General features: G+C 36.4%; 1 protein-coding gene across 6 annotated transcripts in view; it reads right to left on the bottom strand.

Moving 5' to 3' along the window:
• The window catches only part of RASAL2 (RAS protein activator like 2), a 364251-nt gene that overhangs the window by 220239 nt on the left and 121942 nt on the right, over positions 1 to 22070 (bottom strand). For 2 of the 6 annotated variants that reach the window (XM_030303459.1, XM_032591838.1), the window contains exon 1: positions 20276 to 21181. The exons of 2 other annotated variants lie outside the window; for them this stretch is intronic. In XM_030303459.1, coding sequence (XP_030159319.1) covers positions 20276 to 20873 — 598 coding nt within the window. In that variant the 5' untranslated portion in view covers positions 20874 to 21181. Of the gene's footprint in view, positions 1 to 20275; positions 21183 to 22070 lie in introns of those variants that run through there. 2 more of the 6 variants (XM_032591839.1, XM_030303457.1) reach the window with 2 other exon arrangements.

The raw sequence follows: 22070 nt of genomic DNA, 5'->3' as shown, positions 1-22070 counted from the left end.
TTAAATGATGAAAAGGGGATGCCTGGGTGGCTTAGTCAGTTAAGTGGCTGACTCCAGCTCAGGTCATGATCTTACAGTTCATGAGTTTGAGCCCCGCATTAGGCTCTCTGCTGTCAAGCACATGGAGCCTGCTTCAGATTCTCTGTCCCCCACTCTCTCTCTCCCTGTTCTGCTTGTGCTCTCTCTCTCAAAAATAAACATTTTCAAAAAATTCAGAAAACACAAAAGAAAATGTTCTAACAGAAGTATCAACACTTCCATATATATATATATATATATATATATATATATATATATATATATATAGTAACTTTGGACTACTAGTTATGCTGATTAAAAACTGTATACATATTTGGGGCGCCTGGGTGGTGCAGTCGGTTAAGCGTCCGACTTCAGCCAGGTCACGATCTCGCGGTCCGTGAGTTCGAGCCCCGCGTCAGGCTCTGGGCTGATGGCTCGGAGCCTGGAGCCTGTTTCCGATTCTGTGTCTCCCTCTCTCTCTGCCCCTCCCCCGTTCATGCTCTGTCTCTCTCTGTCCCAAAAATAAATAAACGTTGAAAAAAAAAATTTTAAAAACTGTATACATATTTAATGAGAACGTTAATGTCAATGCAGAGATGAATAAAGCCATAAACTTATATAGCATCTTTTTCCCCACAAATCTCAAATCATCTTCAAAAATTTTCTTTACCATCTTCCATGAAGGAAGCAGATGGCAAGATCCATCTAGGTCTGGACGGCAAGAATTAAACACAAAAAGGTTAAGGAATTTCCCAAAGAGACCAGTGCGTGAATCAGGAGCAAAACAGAAATAGAACCCCATAATGACTCTTAATTTCACATTAAAGCTACAAGCTCTTTTTTTTTTTTTTTAATGTTTATTTTTGAAAGAGAGAGACATAGCACGAGAGGGGGAGAGGCAGAGAGAGACGGAGTCACAGAATCCGAAATAGACTCCAGTCTCTGAGCTGTCAGCACAGAGCCCGATGCAGGGCTCGAACTCATGACCTGCGAGATCATGACTGGAGCTTAAGCTGGACTTTAACCTACTGAGCCACCCAGGCGTTCCAACGAGCCCTCACTTTTAACCATTATCGTTAACCTAGGATTTTATAAACAACAACAGTAATGATAGCACCAATAAACATGGGGCTTATACTAAGTGCTGGCCACTGACTGACTCTATGAAGAGCTTTACACGCATAATCTCATTTAAACTACCCTGCAGTCCTGTGAGGTTGGTACTATCATTACTCCCATATCACATATAAAGAATCTAAGGCTCAGAGAATTTGAGTAAATTGATCACAGTCACACTGTTAGTAAAGTCAGGATTGGAATCAAAGTAGTTTGAATCTATAGCCCACAGTCAGATGCTACATCTGAGCCCAAAAATTTGGAGTCTCATTAAACTCGATTTTGTACTTACTGGCAGCTTGGCCTAGGCAGAATGACCACTTGTCCCAGATCACACCTGTTGTCCCTAAGTAACTGTCAGTGGTGCCCCTTGAGATCTTCACCAGCCTCTCTGTTTAAATTACAAATTACAAGGTCATCTTGATGTTAGGCATGTTTTCTCTTCTCTTGACTTTATTTTACTGAAGTGCCCTTTGATTAGAGGACTTCTAAGGCTTTTTTCTATTGCAAAATAATGTTAACAGTTTATAAAGTATAAGGACACAGGTATCTAGGAAGGCTTTTACTTAGACAAACATTCACTATAATCCTCACAGTTGTAAATTTTTACACAGAATTAAAGTTTATCAAACAAAACTGACCCCTTAGAAAAATCAATCATCACTTGAACACTACCGATCCCTGAACATTTGTTGTTCATTGCCGAATAGCGTATGAGCACAAGATAACTGCAGAGTTAAATTGCTAGTCTTCCAAGTGAGACAGAATTTCATAAAGCTAGTGAGATCTATGTTGGAAAAGAGCTCAGATCCCATGTAAAAGTTATGATAAGTAAGGGTAATAGAAGAGTTATATTTTAACAACTGCAGAAAATTGACATGGATGACGACAAACTAGTCTCTCTAAAGAAAACATGAGTAACAAAGGATTAAGAAAAAGTCGTGGACCAGACAAGACGGTATGGGCTCAGTTCTTCCTATTGCCCCTGCTAAAACTATGAACTTTTGAACTTCAAAAGGCAGCCACAGAGCTCTGAAAGTGGAAATAAGGCTGACATGCTAAGGGCCCTAGCACTGGAGGAACAAAGTGGCAGGGCATCTTATAGCCCCTAGTTCAAGAGAAGAGGATGACCCAGGCCTTGGTCCAAACCTAGCAACAGAAAGCGGCCTCGGGAGACTCATTTCTTTTGACAACACGAGGCAAGCCTGACAGCATTGTTAAGAGAGCATCGATAGTGAGGCCTGCCGAGCAGCCAAGAGGAACACTCCCCTTCCCCTCCAGACATGCGATTCCTCTTCCCCATGGCGACACACTGGCAAGAGGGTGCCACCACAACATGGGCCCAGCCTGGGAACTGTTTTCCATCTCCTACAGGCAGAGGGATCTTGCCACAGTGGCCCAGCCTGGAAAGCCTCTTTGTCTCCATGGGCTGGAAACAACTTTCCCCCTCGTAGGGGCATAGATGGCTTATTCTGGGGAAGTTCATTTCAATCCCTCACCCAGCACCAGCAGGGACCATCAGAAGTCTAGATAAATGGAGCAGACCGAACAGTATTGCAACGAATGTGAAATTTAAATTGCCAATGGAACCATACCCTTTAACAGAAAGCCTGTAGCTACTTGCTAACCTAAATAGGGTAACTGCCTGCTAAAATAAAAGATTTAAACAGGACCTAGTTTCCTAACACAATAGCTCAATGTTCAAGATCCAACAAAAAAAAAATCTGCCATGCAATACCAAGAAAAAGGAATATCACAAACTTGAATGTGACAATCAACCAAGATGACTCAGATGTTTAAATTATCTGAGAAGGAATTTAAAGCAGCCATCATAAAGTGCTTCACAAACAACTGGAAATTCTCTTGGAACAAATTAAGAAAATAGAAAATCACAGCAAAGAAACAGAAGTTATAAAAAAAACTATACACATAGAACTGAAAAATGCAATAATATTAATAAAAAGCTGGAACAGCAAGAATGGAGATGAAAGAAGACAGATTCAGTAAACTTGAAGACAGATCAACAGAATTTACTAAATATGAGCAACAGAGGTACAACAGAGTGAAAAAACAAATTTACAAAGAACAAAGACCTGCAGGACAATATTAAAAGATCCAACATTCATATCATTGGGGTCCCAGGAGAGGAGAAATAGAATAAGAATAAAAGAGCATTTGAACAATTAATGGCTGAAGACCTCCCAGCAGGGTAAGCAAAAGACCCAAGACCACCCTTCAAGAAGCTGAGTGGACCCACATACGATACACCCAAAGAAATCCAAGATTTCTGAGAACTAGACAAAGAATAAATCTTAAAAGCGGTTCCCCAGTTGGAACACTAATTCAAATTCCAGTGGATTTCTCATTTGAAATTTTTTAAAAATGTCTTATTTATTTTTAAGACAGAGAGAGAGCATGAGTGGGGATGGGGCAGAGAGAGAGGGAGACACAGAATCTGAAGCAGGCTCCAGGCTCTGAGCTGTCAGCACAGAGCCCGACGCAGGGCTCAAACTCATGAACTGTGAGATCATGACCTGAACCGAAGTTGGATGCTCAACTGACTGAGCCACCTGGGCGCCCCTGTCATTTGAAACTATAGAGGCCTGAAGCAAGTGGGACAAAATTTTTCAAGTGCTGAAAGAAGGAAAGTGTTAACTGCAAATTTTGTCCCTGGTAAAACTACCCTTGAAAAATAAAGGGAAAATAAAAACATTCTCAGATGAAGGAAAATTAAAACAATTTTTCACTAACAGACCTACCCTTAAAGAACAACAAAGGGGAGTTCTTCCAACTGAAAGAAAATGAGAAAAGGAAGAATTTTAGAGAATCAACAAGGAAGAAAACATAATGGAAAGAGCAAAAATATAGGGACATATTATAGTCTATCCTTCTCATGAGTTTTATATATATTTATTGATTGAAGCAAAAATTCAATACCATCTGATACTCAAGACAATGATATTTTACACTGGGAAAGGTAAAGGGACCTCGATGGAAGAAAAGGTTTCTATACTCATTCCCTCAAAGTGGTAAAATGTTGAAACCAGTAAGGTGTGATGTCACATACGAATATTGTAATAGCTCTAGAGCAATCACTAAGAAAACTATACAAACTCACACACTTGAAGACGCTGTGAGCAAATTAAGAAACAAACCTGTGGTTGAAATAGGTACATTCTCTATCCTGGAGCTCTGGAAGGTGCTCCTCGAGTGAGTGGCCAGTTGAAGTGAGGAAAGAGCTCAAGGTTAAACACCACAGCAAGAGAACACAGCATCTTCATTTGGGAAGAACTTTACAGACTAAGCAGTCCAACTATAGCTTCTACTTCTCTGCATACGTGTATGTGTTTGGCGGGGGAGGCAAAAATTCATCTGTATTATCATCTGCAAACAGCTAGCCAAATGAAGGGTAAGTAAAGTCATACAAGATAGTGCACTGACATTGGTAGATGGCTTGCCATCCTTTGCTCACTTTTCCCATTGTAACCCTTGCCGTATCTCTGGCAGAGGAAGGCAAAGTATTAAGTATAAGTTCCTGAATCTTATCCATGATCAAGACTCAACTTATTCTAGTTAAATTAAGGTACAGATAGAAGAACAGTAGTAGATTGGTAGAATATTTAAGTCTCACTCAGGGTCTCCCATCTCTCATTCCAAATCCACAGCTGCCTTAAAAAGAGGAAAAGAGGTTTTCCTTCTGGAACTAGATTCATCCTCACTTATAAAGTTTTTCTCCCCATACATAAAATAAACTTATTACTTTCTCCACAATGCACCTATTAGCAAATAAGACATGTAAAGGGTCTGAAAACTACAAAGAACCCCCCAAATATGCAATAATTTTGCCGCTTCTTTTATAACATAGCTTGGAGATCTTTTGATATCTGAACATAGCATTTCATTCTTTAATAGAGTTACTCAGCACTCTGTATTTTACCCCAAGTACAGACACAATTTACATTAATAATACTTATTTAGGATATATGTGTACTAAAAACATAGCACTCCAGAGGGAAGCATGATTATCAAAACCAAATATTCAGATATATTCATAAACTCATCCTATTTCATTTTATTTATGAATTATAAACTACTTACTCTTTCCCCAGAATTCTACCTCGTGCTTTATGTCTTACACTTCTACTTTAAAACTATGTTGTTAAAGGGCGCCTGGGTGGCTCAGTCAGTTGAGCGGCCAACTTCAGCTCAGGTCATGACCTCCCGGTTCGTGTGTTCAAGCCCCGCGTCAGGCTCTGTGCTGACAGCTCAGAGTCTGGAACCTGCTTCGGACTCTGTGTGTCCCTCTCTCTCTGTCCCTCCCCTGCTCTTGCTCTGTCTCTCTCAACAATAAATAAATGTTAAAAACAAATTTTTTTTAAAAAAACTATGTTGTTAAATTAGAACAATGCAGCAATAGAATATAACAGAAGGGTCTAATTTTCCAATAAATTGAAATAGGTATAAATTTTAAAAAGGAGCCCTGAAAGAATAGATTCTTCTAATGATTATATATGTATAATCACACATATATATCACACATACAACATACACATATAGCAACAAAGTAACTGCGCAGCAAAAATAAAACGCGAAGGATGTCATCCCGCATTCGCACAATTTTGTTTAGAAAAAATATTCCAAACAAAATTTCACGTTTAGTTCTTGGTTTATTTTAATAATTAGTGCATAGTTGCAATTATAACCCAAATCTTGTTTAAAATGAAAAGTGTATTTCCATAAATTCCCATCTCATGATTTTCAAGGTAAATTCCCAATCATCCACTACTCCCCCCCCTCCATTCACACATACATACATTATTTAATATGAAATTCTCGCAACTGCTTTAAGTTATTTAAAGTGGTATTTTTCTAATATTATTTACTCTTGGATAAAAGGTCTCTCTGCATCTAATATTTGAAAAAATCTAATGCTGACAAAGAAAACTGACTAAAAATAACAAAAATGGTCCTATTAATAATAGGGTTTCAATGAATATTCCTCACTGTTTAAAAGAAATGTAATGAACATTAGGCTTCCGAAGAAATGGGATTCAGATGAAAATATTAAATTCCCTTTGGCTGAACAAAATGATATATTTAGAATTCAACAGAGAACAGGAACAGGAAAGCATTATTCAAAGGAATACAACCCCAAATTAGAGATTAACGGCAATATGTGAAGCATAAGTGTCAATACAATAAATTGGAATAAAGACTAGAGAGGATTAATAAACCGGTTACAATCATGATTTCTACTAGCAACCAACCCCTGGTCACTGTGGACAACAGGTATTCATAAAACATTGTTTGAAAAGCCACGCCCTACGGTTATGAGCACCAGGTGTTGTATGTGATGAAACACTAAATCCTACATGTGAAACTAATATTATACTGTTTGTTAACTAACTAGAATTTATTTTTTTCTCCTTACTTTCCTGCTCTACAAATTTATTTTTTTTCTTCTAAATATAATTTATTGTCAAGTTAGCTAATATACAGTGTATACACTAACTGGAATTTAAATGAAACTTGGAAGAAGGGGGAAAAAAAAAGAAAAGGAAAGCCATGCCTTAAAGTCAATTCATAGGACAAAAAGCAACTCAACAAGTTACTATTAAATATAAAAGAATCAAATCTATAAATTTGAGTTAATTTCAATACTTTATATCTTATTATAAACTAAGCCAGGGGCCAAAACGTTAAGAAATATTTAAAAACTTTTAAATTGAAAACAATTTTTAAATGCCATCCAGCTGTTTTTAGTAAACTAGAAAGAGACCTTTATTACGTTATTTTAAGGGCAGAACACCTCCATCCAACTCAAAGACCAGTAATATTACAAGAAGACTTATTGTTTAAAACTCCTGGCTTAGGATGCTGTCAAGTGGATGGAAGTAAATAACACATTAATACTGAATATCAGTGCCTAGCCTCCACACATTAGAATCATCACACAATCTTAAAAATGTTCCTTACTCTAAGATTCTGGCAAGTACTACTGTGAAATGGATGAATTCCATTTGGTAGAGTTTTCAGTAGTCCCTCGGATAGAGAGTAATGTCTAAACACTTTGAATAAAAAATGTTCATTATAAGTTGCTTAAAATACCATCACTACTACTTGGGAATGTTAATCATGCCTTTCTCAAAGAAAGCTTGAAGAATGGCATCACCAAATACTCATGACCAGCTATCATCTTACATATATCATCTTACATATACTGTCAGTAATTTGTTGTATATTATTCTGCCAGTAGTATAAAATCTTCACTAGTATTTACAGTGTATCTATAGTACATAAAACATTGTACTGAGTACTAAACATATACCAGGCATAGGCTCTCCCTCTCTTAAAAAAAAAAAAAAAAAAAAAAAAAACTTAGATCTGGGAATAAACCCACAAATGCTGACAGCAACTCATATGTTCTAACCACCAGATACCACTTTTCTCCAGAACAACAAACCACACACATAACATCCAAAATACCCTTTATTTTGGCCAAGGTTATGGTTATATACTGTGCTAAGTTATAATTGAATTGGTATCCCTTAAGCCTCAAACTATTTTGACATTTTGGTGGCGGTATCTCAAAAAATGGACAAAACACAAGATTTCTGTTTTGTGAAGATAAGTGAATAAATAATCATCATCAAATCCGTATATTGGAAACTAAGAGACAAACTAAGGATATATCAATGAGAAAATTCACATGAGAATGACAGGAAAAAATGTCTGTGGTTTACTGACTAAAGCTCAGTCACTAAGAACCTGTATACTCATATGGATATGGTTTCATAATCATAGATTCAGAGACATTACTCATCTCACTCTTCTCTTTGCTTCCTCACAAAGATATACCAGCCTTGAGCATGAGAAATTGACTAACAACTGCCTCAGGCATATAAAAATATGACAATCATCCTGGCAATGAAGACAAATCGCCATGTTCATTAATCAAGCTACCAGTGGGAAATGCTAGATCACACTGATCTTAAAAACCCAGGTGTAGGAAGTTGTTAACTATGTATTCAATTAAGACTAAAATCTTATAAATATCTTCACAAACATTTATTGAATAAACACAAAGCATGAATAAAATAGCAAGACTATAACATGTTTAGATAACAAGTGGAAAACCGAATGTGACCTAAAGTCTCAAAACACCACATCCTTATTTTAGACGTAGTATAGGTCCTTTACAAAATAGAGGGGTAAATACCCAAGTGAAACACAGACCCATGTAAAGACCTGTTTGTGAGCATTCATAGCAGTATAATAGCCAAAAAGTGTAACAAGCCAATGTCTACCAACTGATGAATATATAAACAAAATGTGGTATATCCATATCATGGAATAATATTTGGCTATAAAAGGAAATGAAGTACTGACAGTTGCTACAACATAGATTAACCTTGAAAGAATTATGCTAATTAAGAGGCCATACACAAAAGGCCACACATAATAAGATTCCATTATATGAAATCTTTAGGCACATCTACAGAGACAGAAAGCACATTAGTGGTTACCTCTGGCTGTGGCAGGGGAGTGGGCAATGGGGAAGTGCTGCTAATAAGTACAGTTTCTTTTTGTTGTTGTAAGATTTATTGCAGTATGGTTGCACAACACTTTGAATATACTAAAAACAACTAAATTGTGCAAAAGGGACAATATTGTGATTCCACATGAGTGAGACACCTAGAATAGTCAAATTAACACAGACAGAAAGTAATGGTTACAAGGGGCTGGGGAGAGAGATGAGAGGGGAGTTACTGTTCAATGGATACAGAGTTTCAGGTTGGGAAGATGAAATACTCCCAGATGGATGGTGATGATGGTTGTACAGCAATGTGAATATACTTATTCTACTGAAACTACACTTAAAAAGATTAAAATGGGGGCGCCTGGGTGGCGCAGTCGGTTAAGCGTCCGACTTCAGCCAGGTCACGATCTCGCGGTCCGGGAGTTCGAGCCCCGCGTCAGGCTCTGGGCTGATGGCTCAGAGCCTGGAGCCTGTTTCCGATTCTGTGTCTCCCTCTCTCTCTGCCCCTCCCCCGTTCATGCTCTGTCTCTCTCTGTCCCAAAAATAAATAAACGTTGAAAAAAAAAAAAAAAAAAAAAAAAAAGATTAAAATGGTAAATTTTATGGTAGGTATATGTTGCTACCATTCAAAAGTTCAGTTGAGTCATATACTTTGAGTAAATTGTATGGTATGTAAATTATATCTCAGTAAAGCTTTAAATAAAAATAAATAAGGTAGGGGTGTGTGTGTGTGTGCGTGTGTGTGTATAAAAGAAGGAATAGTAAGCCTGCCACCACAATGGGTAAACTCCTAATCTATAATCATAAAAGTTGAGTGGCTTTGCTAATAGATTCTGGTTCGCCTGGAATAAGATGGCCAGATGTGCCAAGATCAGGGTGCTAACCTTGACAATTTCACTACCCCCACACTACAACTCCCACCTGAATGATTTCATCCATTCCTGTGGCTTCAGTGTCCATGTGCTCATGATTCCCAAATGTCTATCTTCATATGAAAACTGATCTCTACTCTTGAACTGCTGCCCCATTATTCCTCAGTGCTCACCGGACAGATGCTCCCAGGTTCTTGAAGACCTCTCAAACATCATATGCTCAAAAGAGGGCCATGAAATGGAGAGGTAAGAACAAGGGCTTGAAGTTACAGAAACCTAGACAGCTGGGCAGTCTTAGAGAAGTACCCAAACCCTTCTGATTCTCTAATTCCTTACTTTTAAAAGAAAAATAACTCCAACTACCTCACAGGATTTTTCAGAGGATTAAACCAGATAAATGCATATAAAGTACTCAGAGGTTAAAAACCAAGCATATAGAAATTACTAAACACACGTTCACTGCCTTCCCCTTTGAAAAGTTCCACTTCTTTATTCTCAAATTCAGTTAAAGGTACAAATTTTCCAAATCTATAAACCTTGAACCCTTATTTGCCTTCTGCCTTACTCTAGAAATTCTGTCACAATCTACCTCAGAAAGGTCTTTTTACTGGAACCTCTACCCTCATTTATTATTTTTTGTTTTTTAAATATAATTTATTGCCAAGTTAGCTAACATACAGTGCAAACAGTGTGCTCTTGGCTTCAGGAGTAGATTCCCATGATTCATCACTTATGTACGACACACAGTGTTCGTCCCAACAAGTGCCCTCCTCAATGCCCATCACCCATTTTCCCCTCTCCCTTGGCCCCCCCCCCATCAACTTTCAGTTTGTTCTCTGTATTTAAGAGTCTCTTATACCCTCATTTATTATTGACACTTATTTTTAACTCAGGCTTTTATCACACCTTACTTAAACTCTGGCACAATTTGATTGTATCTCTCCATCATCAGCCCATCATCCATGCTATCGTTAAACTGTCTTCCTAAAAAATCAAACTTATATCCCTACTTTAAAATCTCTGTTACGTTTGAAATCCAAAATCGTGAGCTTGGTACTCAGCACAGAATTCTTCAAACACTAACTCATTTTCCTTTGGAGTCACATGTACTCATATTTCCACCCTCCTCACAGTTCACTTTGTGAACTTCTCACCATTCGCTGGATGTACTTTTGACACTCACATTGTTCCCTGGGTCTAAATTACCCCCTAATTCCTTAACTTGGGAGACTTCTATTAACCCAAACCTATTTCAAATGACACATTGTCAGGGATTATTTGTATTATTTATCTGTTCACATATCTGCCTCCTCTCCATGTTGTAAACTACCAAAACATGGATAATGGGCTATGTTCATTCTGTATCATCCTTGGTTGCTGGTGATGAAGGGGGATCTTCAATACTGAAGATCCAGATCCAGTTAAATTAAGACATTTTTGCTGCAAGACAAATGCCAGAGATACCTAGTGTCTAGTGTAAATCACACGATAAAGTTTCAGCCAGTGAAATAACTTATTAATCACAATATTTAAAAACAAATCCTTTTTGTTTTGTTATTGTTGTTTGCTTGCCTTCTTAAGACTTCACTAGAAAACCATGACCAACTGAAAAACAAGGGATTATTAATTTTTATAAGCTTGAGAAGTAAAAAAAATGACCCAGTTGCAACATATATCAAAAAAGATTAGTTGAGGAGAGTCTGGGTGGCTCAGTCAGTCGGTAAGTGTCCGACTTTGGCTCAGGTCATGATCTCACGGGTCGTGAGTTCGAGCCCCTTGTCGGGCTCTGTGCTGACAGCTCAGAGCCTGGAGCCTGCTTCGGATTCTGTGTCTCCCTGTCTCTCTATGCCCCTCCCCCTGCTCACACCCGCTCGCACTTGCGCTCTCTCTCTCAAAAATAAACATTTAAAAAAATATTAGTTGGATAACTAGGCAAGTTTTAGAGTGGTTGAGAATTCTACTGGTTTTTAGCCCAGGCTCTAACATCAGAATCTCCGATTTTGGTAACTGAGATTAATAACAAATTCTAAAGCTGAGAGACAGGTACAAGCTTGTGGCATCAGGCCCCTAAGCAGACCACCAGATTACATACCTTTGAAGAAATAAATTCCATCCTAGGTTAGGGGTGGCTCTGCACTCAGATTATTAGGCATAGTCTAGAAAAACTACTCTATGGTTGATGTCATCATTAACTACCACTGACCACACTGGGTTGAATCCTTTGCACCTAATACCTCAATGAAGAATGTCTTCTGATTATCTCAGGATTTGGTAATGAAAGGCTCTCCCACTCAAATTTCTAGAAATTTAGCAAGAAAAAAGATACTGGCAGCCAGAAGGTGAGACAGCAGCTAAGTAATCTTTTTTAGGAATGGACTAGAATACTTCCATTTATTTATAGGGAAATAAATAAATAGGCTAAGAAATTTTATTACTTAGGATACTGGCTCTCTCTTATACATTTATTTCTCAGTTTACTGACTTGGTGAATATAAGTTAAATAACTTTGTTTTAGCTGAGAAGTCAAACCAGCCAGTTATTTGTTAAGGAAAGTCTTCCCACATAAAGCACATATTTTTTTCATTTTATTTGTCAGATTGCTAAGAAATTGCAAAACCACATGGAAAGAGTGAAATCTGATCATTTAAACATGAGACAAAAAGGACAAGAAAATTTTACTTTTAAGAATAGCTTCACTGGAGACTTTGATACAAATTCAATGAGGGAAGTAAACTAAAATATTCAAGTTAGTTTGTTTTTTTTCTTTTTTGTGTGTGATTGTACCTAATAATTAGCTTGAATTTTATGTTAATTGGATTTACTTAAATCTGAGGCAAAAATAATTACAAATTTTGTTAGCATTGGAGGTAACGTAGCACATACTAATGAACTAAAAATCCAGGTGAAAATAATTTTAAAAACATAACACAGTAAATGAAACAAGCAGAAAAAGTTGTCAATAATAGTGAACGTAAAATTTTAAATCATTTTAAAGTAAAACTGCTAAATAATAAAGGCACCATGAATGAATTCACTACAGATTATTTCTGAAGTGTTACTTATATTCTAAAATTTAGAAGAGGATTACATTTTATTCAATGGGCTAAAAACATACACAGTTTTGATCTCAAAATCACGTGATAATAGGACCCCAAAAAATTACTGCATAATCTCAGAGGTAGGAGCATAGTTACAGATGACTTATCAAAACAAAACAAAAGTGATCTAAATAAAAAGTGCTAGCATACCTCAGCAAAAAACACCTTAAAATAATTGTGTACCATACATAGGTTATTCCAGACACTTCAATGCTAGCAAAATAATAGGAATATGAATGATAAAAAAAAATACATCTCAACAGATGCCAATTTAATACAACTCAGTATTCAACTTTAATACTCTAAAATATTAAATATAAAATTTCTTAATGTGAGAAGCAGCATATTTAAAACTAAAGTCAAAAATCCTATTTTGTGTAATACTGGTTATTAACTCCAAAGATTTAAATAATAATAGGTGTTACCAGTGGTATGTTAAATTTAACAGCTACCACCTCTGAAACACTACCACACACCCCCATTACCACCGTTTGATCTGCAACATTTCCGAGGTGCTAACAGCCCCACCATGGTGGTTAATTTGAAGGTATCAATGCAGTGTCACTACTGGGCCACTGGGAATAGATACACAACAATCGACCGGCTTCTGCAAGCTGGCCTCAGTGCATCCCTGGGCAGTAACTTCTACTGAGCTCTCACTACTTGACAAGCACTGTGCTATGGACTTTACACAGCCCATTTCATCTAATCGTCACAACAACCTACTAAGCAGATATTACTTCATCTTACAAATGAGTAAACTGAGGCTCAGAGACATAAAGTAATCTGCCCAAGGTCCCATTACTAATGAGTGGTAGAGCCAGAATTTGAAAATATTTTTAATCATTTTAATGGTCATTCTTCATTCTGACCCATTGTTATAAATGGATCACGCATGACCTGGTTTTTAACTTACCTAACTCATCCGTTCATCTACTTATTTGTGGTATTACCATAAATATCGGTGAAACCATAATGTGATCCCTAATGAAAACAATGCCAGTAACTTCCATCGACCCATGCAACACTTCCCTCCCTATCCCCTTGGTTCTCCCCAGCAAAGGTAAATCCTAAAGTTGGTGTTAATCATTCTCTTAAAGACAGGTTTATTCCCAGGTATACCTGAAGAAAACTTCCAATTCTTAACAACTACCTTATGTTGTTCTGTAATACTCTTTCAATACAGGTATTAGCCCTATTTTAAATATGAGGAAGATAACCTCAGAGAGGTCAAACATAACATACCAAGAATTATACGCAAATAGATGACATATAAAGAGTTTGGAAACAGGTCTTCATGTCTCCAAAGACTAATCTTCTTTCCCCTAAAATATTCTGCTTCTAAAATAAGGGATGCTGATTTTAAATATCAGATGAACAATCAGTAATAAACTAGAGCTCAGTACAAAAATCAACATACTTTTTATCATCTTTAAAATTAACTGTAAAATATGCAATAAAAACAGCTCAATCACAAGTACAATAAAATGTGTGAAGGTTAATTTTTTCTTTTATTAAAAACATTTGCAAAGTCCCAATGGAAAAATTAAAGAAGTCATGAACAAATGGAAGTTAGATACACACAACACTGCTCTTAGTTGGGAGGTCTACATATCGTAAAAAAAAATTGCAGGGGCGCCTGGGTGGCTCACTCGGTTAAGCGTCCGACTTTGGCTCAGGTCATGATCTCATGGTCCGTGAGTTCGAGCCTCACGTCGGGCTCTGTGCTGACAGAGCAGAGCCTGGAGCCTGTTTCAGATTCTGTGTCTCCCCCTCTCTCTGCCCCTCCCCTGTTCATGCTCTGTCTCTGTCTCAAAAATAAATAAACGTTAAAAAAAAAATTGCAAGGGTTCTTCTACTAACTAAGCAGTTAGTAAATACAAAGCTAAAATAAAGTACTCACAGAATTTGAGAACACATTTAGAAAATATCACTTAGACAAAACTGGTTATCTTAAGAAATGTTTTATAAATGTAAAATGAGGATTGAAACATTCTTAAGTCTACTCCAAGGAGACTCCAGGATGTGTCCTCATGAACAGATGATTTTTATTTTAAAGTGACTACAAGGTAGACAAAGCACTTGACACATACTATCTCATTTAATCCTTGTTACAACTCCACAGCATCTATATTACAGCTCTAGTTTCATTTTTTAATTAAGTTTTTAAATTTTATGCCAATAAAAATACAGTGCTATATAAGTATTCACTATATTGTTTAGTGATTCAACAATTCTAGAATTACTCAGAGGCCATCATAAGTGTACTTTTTAATCCCCATCACCTATTTCACTCATCTCCCCCACTCCACCTCCCCTCTAGTAACCATCAATTTGTTCTCTACAGTTAAGAGTATATTTCTTGGTTTGTCTCTCTTTCCTTTATTTTTTCCTTTGCTTGTTTGTGTGTGTGTGTGTGTGTGTTTCTTAAATTCCACAGTATGAGTGAAATCATATGGTATTTGTCTCTCTGTCTGAATTATTTTGCTTAGCATTCAACTCTCTAGCTCCATCCATGTTGTTGCACATGGCAAGATTTCATTCTTCTTCATGGCTTTATGGCTTCATTCTTCTTTATTCCATTGTGTGTAGGGACATACACATAAAGAAGATGTGTGTGTATATATGTACGTATGTACAACATACATTTGTCCATTGGGGACAGTTCTACTTTCTTATGAAGAAAATAGAACTGGAGACGTTATGTCTACTTTGCAACTAAAAAGACAGCCAGAATTTAACCCCAGATCTAACTCCAACATAAGGACTAAGCAGCCTATTACATAGCTATCATCTACCTGTTTGGTACCTGAAAAAAAATGTAAATTTTCATTGCTTGATTAAAATTAAAATCCTTAGGGATTATGACCCGTTTTAAAGGTCTTCCTTATATTTTTTTCGAAAAATTTTATACAGCTTTTTTTTACTTTTATAATTAGAGAAAAGTTTATTTCATTTTGTAGGGTAAAAAACCTTTATTGACTATAGAAATAGAAAAATCTGTGAAATAAGAGAAATTCTAGGAAAATTTTTTAAATGTTTTTTTTTTTTTTTGAGAGAGAGAGAGAGAGAGAGAGAGAGAGAGAGAAGGTGGGGGGGGGGCACAAGAGAGGGAGACACAGAAACCTAAGCAGGTTCCAGGCTCTGAGCTGTCAGCACAAAGCCCAATGTGGGGCTCCAACCCATGGACCGCGAGATCATGAGTTGAGCTGAAGTCGGACACCCAACCAACTGAGCCAGCCAGGTGCCCCAGGAAAATATTTTTAAACAGAAATAGAGACACTCAGAAGATTTTAAACATATGCTGAAATCATGCAGAAAGGAATAATTTGGTATGTATTAATATGCAAATATTAATACTGAAAATATATATAGCTAAAATAGCTAATTAATAGCAAATATTAATAGCTAATACTATATGTGGGTAGGTGTTACACAAAATTGCTGAAATGCAGCAATCCTTAGGAGAGATGTCAGAAAGGGAACATATTTCTTTGTATTTTGCACAGACATCTCTTTTAATTCATAAGTAAATAAAAGGTCCAATTGTAGAGAACATCTGAAACACTGTATAAATTCTTATACTAACTAATCCTCACCACTATTTATTAGATGTATATCTTATGAAATTACAGTATTTTTAGTTTTTCTAATTTGGTTAATGATTCCCTAGAATAAGTGAGGAAGCTGTTAGTTACTTGATAAAATAATGTGCTATATATTCTAAGCACTAAGAACAGTGTCTCAGGAACTCCATAAACCTTTGTTGAGTTAGTGTATAAGGTCCTTCCCAGTAGGTTTATGAAAAACTTTTTAAAAATTGAATGAGCATATTAAAAGAAAATTATCCAGAAAAAAAATAAAGTCTTCTAATTCCCAAGTTAGGAGGTCTTTAAAAATATAACACTGGAGAGAGGATAGTCTTATTACTGTAACATCATAAATAATGTCAGTTTAACAAGACATAAACTATAACCAGAAAGAAGAACTACATAGGGTAAATTTAATTTCCTTTCCTACCTTTTTTTTTTTAAAGCTTTCATTCCTATCTCTACCTACTGACAGAGGAAGAAAAAGAATTTAGGAATGAAATTGCCTCCCAGTAACTTAGAATTTACATCCCATGCACATTTACAATAACATAGTTTTTTCTAAGTTTCACACAGCTAGTAAGTAGCAACTATGTAGGCCCTATGATAGTCTGCTGATTTGATATGCTATAATGGGTTTGTGGTTATTCCTCTCTTATTGAGTGTTTCAATTTACTTCCACTACTGCAAACATGGAAACTCCATTCTTAGACATGAGCCCAAAGCAGTTGGAATTACAATTAGACATAAAAAGTACAAGTTACATTTTTACATTGTATCATTTGACCTACATATTATCTGACCTACATCAGACAAAGGAATATTTATTGCACAACTGGAGGGTTGAGCATGGAATATCACTGAAGCCTTTCAGCTTCTCCCTCCTAAATTGGTTAGAGACCCTGAGAATGACATATTTCACTGCTTTAAGCATGAGGGTAATTACAGTCAGCTATGGCACAAGAAATTATTCCTTGTTTATGCTCAGAACAAGTTCAGGTGCACAGGGTTTAAGACTAGAACATTGCAGGGGCGCCTGGGTGGCTCAGTTGGTTGAGGGTCCGGCTTCGGCTCAGGTCATTATCTCCCAGTTTGGGAGTTCGAGCCCAGCGTCGGGCTCTGTGCTGACAGCTCGGAGCCTGGAGCCTGCTTCGGATTCTGTGTCTCCTTCTCTCTCTGCCCATCCCCCACTTGTGCTCTCTCAAAAAATAAATAAATGTAAAAAAAATTCTTTAAAGACTAGAACATTGCAATTTACTTACATTTGTCAATTACAACACTCAACAATCAGGTATCCTCCTTCTCTCCCTATTTTTTTTTTAACTTTTTAAAATGTTTATTTATTTTTGAGAGAAAGAGAGAGAGAGAGAGTTGAGGGGAAGGCCAGAGAGAGAGAGGGAGACACAGAATCTGAAGCGGGCTCCAGGCTTTGAACTGTCAGCACAGAGCTCAATGCGGGGCTCAAACCCATGAACCGTGAGATCACGACCTGAGCCGAAGTCAGACACTCATCTGACTGAGCCACCCAGGTGCCCCTCTCCTCCCTATTTTTTTAAAAAACTATATCCGTGTAATTTCACTTTCTTAACAGAAACAAGATCTAATATATATTGAACAAATGCTATGTGCCAAATGCTTTAAATACATTTAAATGCTTTAAATACACACTACATTACTTAATGCCTCTCACCTCTTGCAGTTCATATTGAATAAGAAAAGTAACAAACACTAGTGAGTTTCAAATTAAGAAATACATTTATTTCCTTAACACAGTCTTAAAGATATCTATGGTTTAATATTCCATACCTTGCTACGATACCACAATAGCAGCTCTGATCAGAACAATTTTCATTTATATGCCATCTGTGAATAAATAATATACATAGCATTTTCAAATTTTATCACTTGTGAGGAAGGAATTACCATTCCACAAAAGTGTAAAAAGAGATTCAGTGAATAAATTTCACAGAAGATAACTGGCATAGATGGAAGTAGAATTCAGGTCTCTTGGGCCAATCATACTCTCTCTTATGGGGAATAAGCAAGGCTGGAAGGTTCACGATTACAGAAAGTTAGAAAAGCACTGACATAGACTCTACGCTGGGTAGAAGCTACGGGCCACAGAGAAAAAGAGATCTCTAGACAAGAACTGGCAACAATCTTTGTATTAAATAGCACATTTCAGGTTTAAGAGCTTGAATCTTCACTGGTAAAGCATGTAGGGGACATCACAGTTAACTGTTTAATAAAAATTGCTGATCTATCTGACTGGAGACAATACTGTGTAGGGTTCTTTAATTATTTGACTTGAAATCCCTTATTAACAGCACCTTAAACTCTGTTTATGCATAATTATTCTGTGATTATAAGTGATAAAGAGTATTAGGAAATATATTAGGAATATAATAAATACGGAATACTTTGTATCTCCTTAAGTAAACCATAAATGTATAAAAAGTAGGGAAGTCTTTGAGCACATGACACACAGCAGGCAGTCGACAGCTTGGCAAATTTACTAGAAACCGAAAGTTAACTACAAAAGCCCAAAATCTTTATGAAGACAAAAAACAAACAAACAAACAAACAAACAACAACAAAAAAAAACCCAAACCCTCAAAATCCTCTAGCCTTCTTTTATCAACTGCACACATATTAACCCTTGAGAAGCACCTATTCTAAGAATTTATTACAAACTCTTAATTCCCTTTGACACGTCTTTACATCATCCTGTCATCACCTAACAAGGAAACACACGTACTGGCGTCCAAGGAAACCCAACAACCTAGTCCTTCAAAAATTTTAATGGAATATTAATACAGGTACAGCAACAAGATTTTACTCTTGGTAATTATTCATAAGCCAAGGGTAAGAAGCAAACAGATAAACTTAACAGTATCATTAAAACTCACTAAGCAAAAGAAAATCTAGGGAGGACAAGGTTTAGGAGGAATAATGAATCATTGTCACACCTATATTTGGAAAATTACTTAATTTTTCACTGATATGGCACCCTTTTGCATTCTTCATCTTCATTTTAAAAGAAATTAGACTGTACTCCAACAACAAAATTCCTCAACAATTCCCATAATTTCCTAAGGAGTTTAAATTTTCACGATATGGTCAACCTTATAGGAAAGATAAGCTAAAGTTTTCTAATAGTAAGAGCTTGTCCAAAAATGGCCTCAACTGGATGGAGATACTATCAGAGTCAGTGCTGAGGTTTCCAAAAACAACAAACAAACAAATATGGGTCATGACACACAACTGAAATAGTTCAGCAGATAAGGTCAATCATTTCCAAGGCAATCAGATAAAACTTGGAGTTCTTTTTTTTGAATTTAACAATGCTACCATCAATAGAAAACATTTTTAAATTTAAACAAGTCCTAAATGAGATTAAAAAAAAAAAAAACAAAAAACTGATGATTCTTTTGTATGAAATGAATCAAACACAAACTTCTCCACTGTCATCTGAACAAGTTGAAGATCTGCATCTCTTGCTTCCATATTCAAATTGTGTATTTTCATGACATAAGCAAATCATAATTCCAACCTAATAAAAGCTGTCAATACAGTTCTGCTCTAAATAGTTCTAATATCTGTCAGTTTTTATGAAGGGATAATAATAGAAATTCTGTTTAATTCTCAACTTTCTCATGAGGAAATTATTTGATTATTTCTCCTCTAAACTGCATTTAACTTGCAAAAGTAGATCAATGGAGATTTAAAAAAGGGGTTACCAAAAAAAACCCCAAACAAAACAAAAACCTTTTATACAGGCTCCATAGCAGAATTTAAGAGTATAACATAAAAAATTCCTTAATTTAACCAAATCCATTTTTTACTTTTATTTGCCATCATTCATTGAAAGAGGATTTCTGTAGTAGTGTTTATCACTTTTAAAAATTATATTAAATTTGCTTCATAATGAGCAAATAGAATGGCTTATCTTATTATAAAACACAAGTAATTAAAATTTCAATAGTAATTAAAATTGAGCCATCCCTTCCTTTTCAACCCTTATTCATCACAATATACCTTCTCTTACTGGCTCATTGGTTGATTCTCCTCTTAAACTCAGCATCCTGGAGAAGCCATTGGAAAGAGTAGAAAAAATGCCACGGATGAAATATCCCTGCTGCTCAGACTCCTCTGACCTCACTGAAGTCGGCCACGGTCTACCAAATCTGATACTGCAGCGGGGTTCTGGCTCGGAAATAGATCTGGTGAATGGAACCCGAAGTGACCGGGTGTTGACCAGGTTCAGCTTCTCTGTTGATGTTCCAAGGACCTCATTAGCAGAGGAAGAAGCATTATTACCAACCATCTGTGGCACGACCTTTTGTTGTGGTTCATCCAAGTCTCCTTTATTAGTCTGCCATCTCTCCCTTTTGCCCCCTTTCCACCTAAAGCTGGGATGTGTTTGCCACCGATAAGCACCCAGTGGCTTTCCTAGGTTGGAAACAGCATGTTCATTTTTCTTCCTCTTGCTTTTCACTGGACCACGCCAAGGATAATTCTTTAAGCTTGTTCCTATCTCTGAATTTGCATAAGCAGGTTCTGACAAAGATCTTCGATAGCTTGGAGGACAAGGTGATGTTTGTCTCTTAAAGATGCTCATCTTCCACGACTCCATTTTTAAACAACTTCTCTAAACTTTAAGTTTCCTCCACTCTGCAGTCTTTGCAGTTGAACCACACTTGTCCGTGCAGTCCAAAATATTCAACTGCTTAAGCAGCTTTCTTTGTGTGGCTTTGAACCACAGCAGATGTTGCTGCTTAAGAGCTGGTGTCATGTTATTACCCCATTTTCCCAGATCTCCGAAATTTCAGCAGCACCCAAAAATCTCTTGCCTGAAGCAAATTATCCTCAGAGTGAAGCAAAAGTAAAGATTTCCAGAAGATCATCTCGCTTGCTGCAGTAGGTTACATTTCTGTACTAAGTTTTCAGGAAATGATTTTAAAGAAAATAAGAAGTGAAATAAGAGCAACAAAAAACCCACAAACACCTTTCTGGACCAATAGCAGTTAAGTGTTCACCATGCAAATGACAGTGGGTTAAAAACAGATTGTGAAAGTACTCAAGCTGACATCCACACTGTACGGAAGAAGAAAGAAAACTTGCCTCAAAGCCTGCCCTTTAAGTGTCGACTCTTCAGAAGAGTTTTTAAAGTCTGTATTTCAGAAATTTAATTTCAAGAAAATCACTGCTATTTATACCACATCTTCTCTCAAAATTAATATTGATTTTCAACCAATAGGTAGAGGCGTATACTGTTTTGTTCAAGGAGGCACTACAAGGAGGAAAAATGAAAAAAAGAATGCCAAAATTTAAAGCCATTTTAAATATAAATAAATATACTAGGGAGAATTTTAAAAGCATAAATGAACAGAAAAGAGAACAGGGATCAAGGATATTTGCTATGAATTATAGCAAAGTAAAAGCAAAGTCTTGAGGTAGTCTCTTGTGGGAAATAGAACATAGGAACATACATACTTAAATGATTTCTAGAAGGGGAAAGTTTGCTTTGTAAATTTAATTGGGATAAGTTGTCTGGAAAAATATTCCCTGTTTAAACAAAGAAATTCCTTTACTCTTCTCTGTGCTGCTTACAACTTTAAAAAAAAAAAGCTGACTATTTAAAATTTTGTTAAAGCAAGTACCTTATAGTGAACCAAGATCATGAATGCCAAGTTTCTGGCTGGTTAATTTTTTTTTCAAATGTCTGCTCCTGAAAATAGGGGTTTCAAATGGAAAACCTGACAGACTTTAGACCACCAATAAAAGATTTATAACATGGCAATCAAATCACTTTGCAAGTTGTAGAAAAAAA

The sequence above is a fragment of the Lynx canadensis genome, chromosome F1, assembly GCF_007474595.2.
Source record: "Lynx canadensis isolate LIC74 chromosome F1, mLynCan4.pri.v2, whole genome shotgun sequence".
NCBI lineage: Eukaryota > Metazoa > Chordata > Mammalia > Carnivora > Felidae > Lynx > Lynx canadensis.
This window is presented reverse-complemented; position numbering and strand designations above follow the sequence as displayed.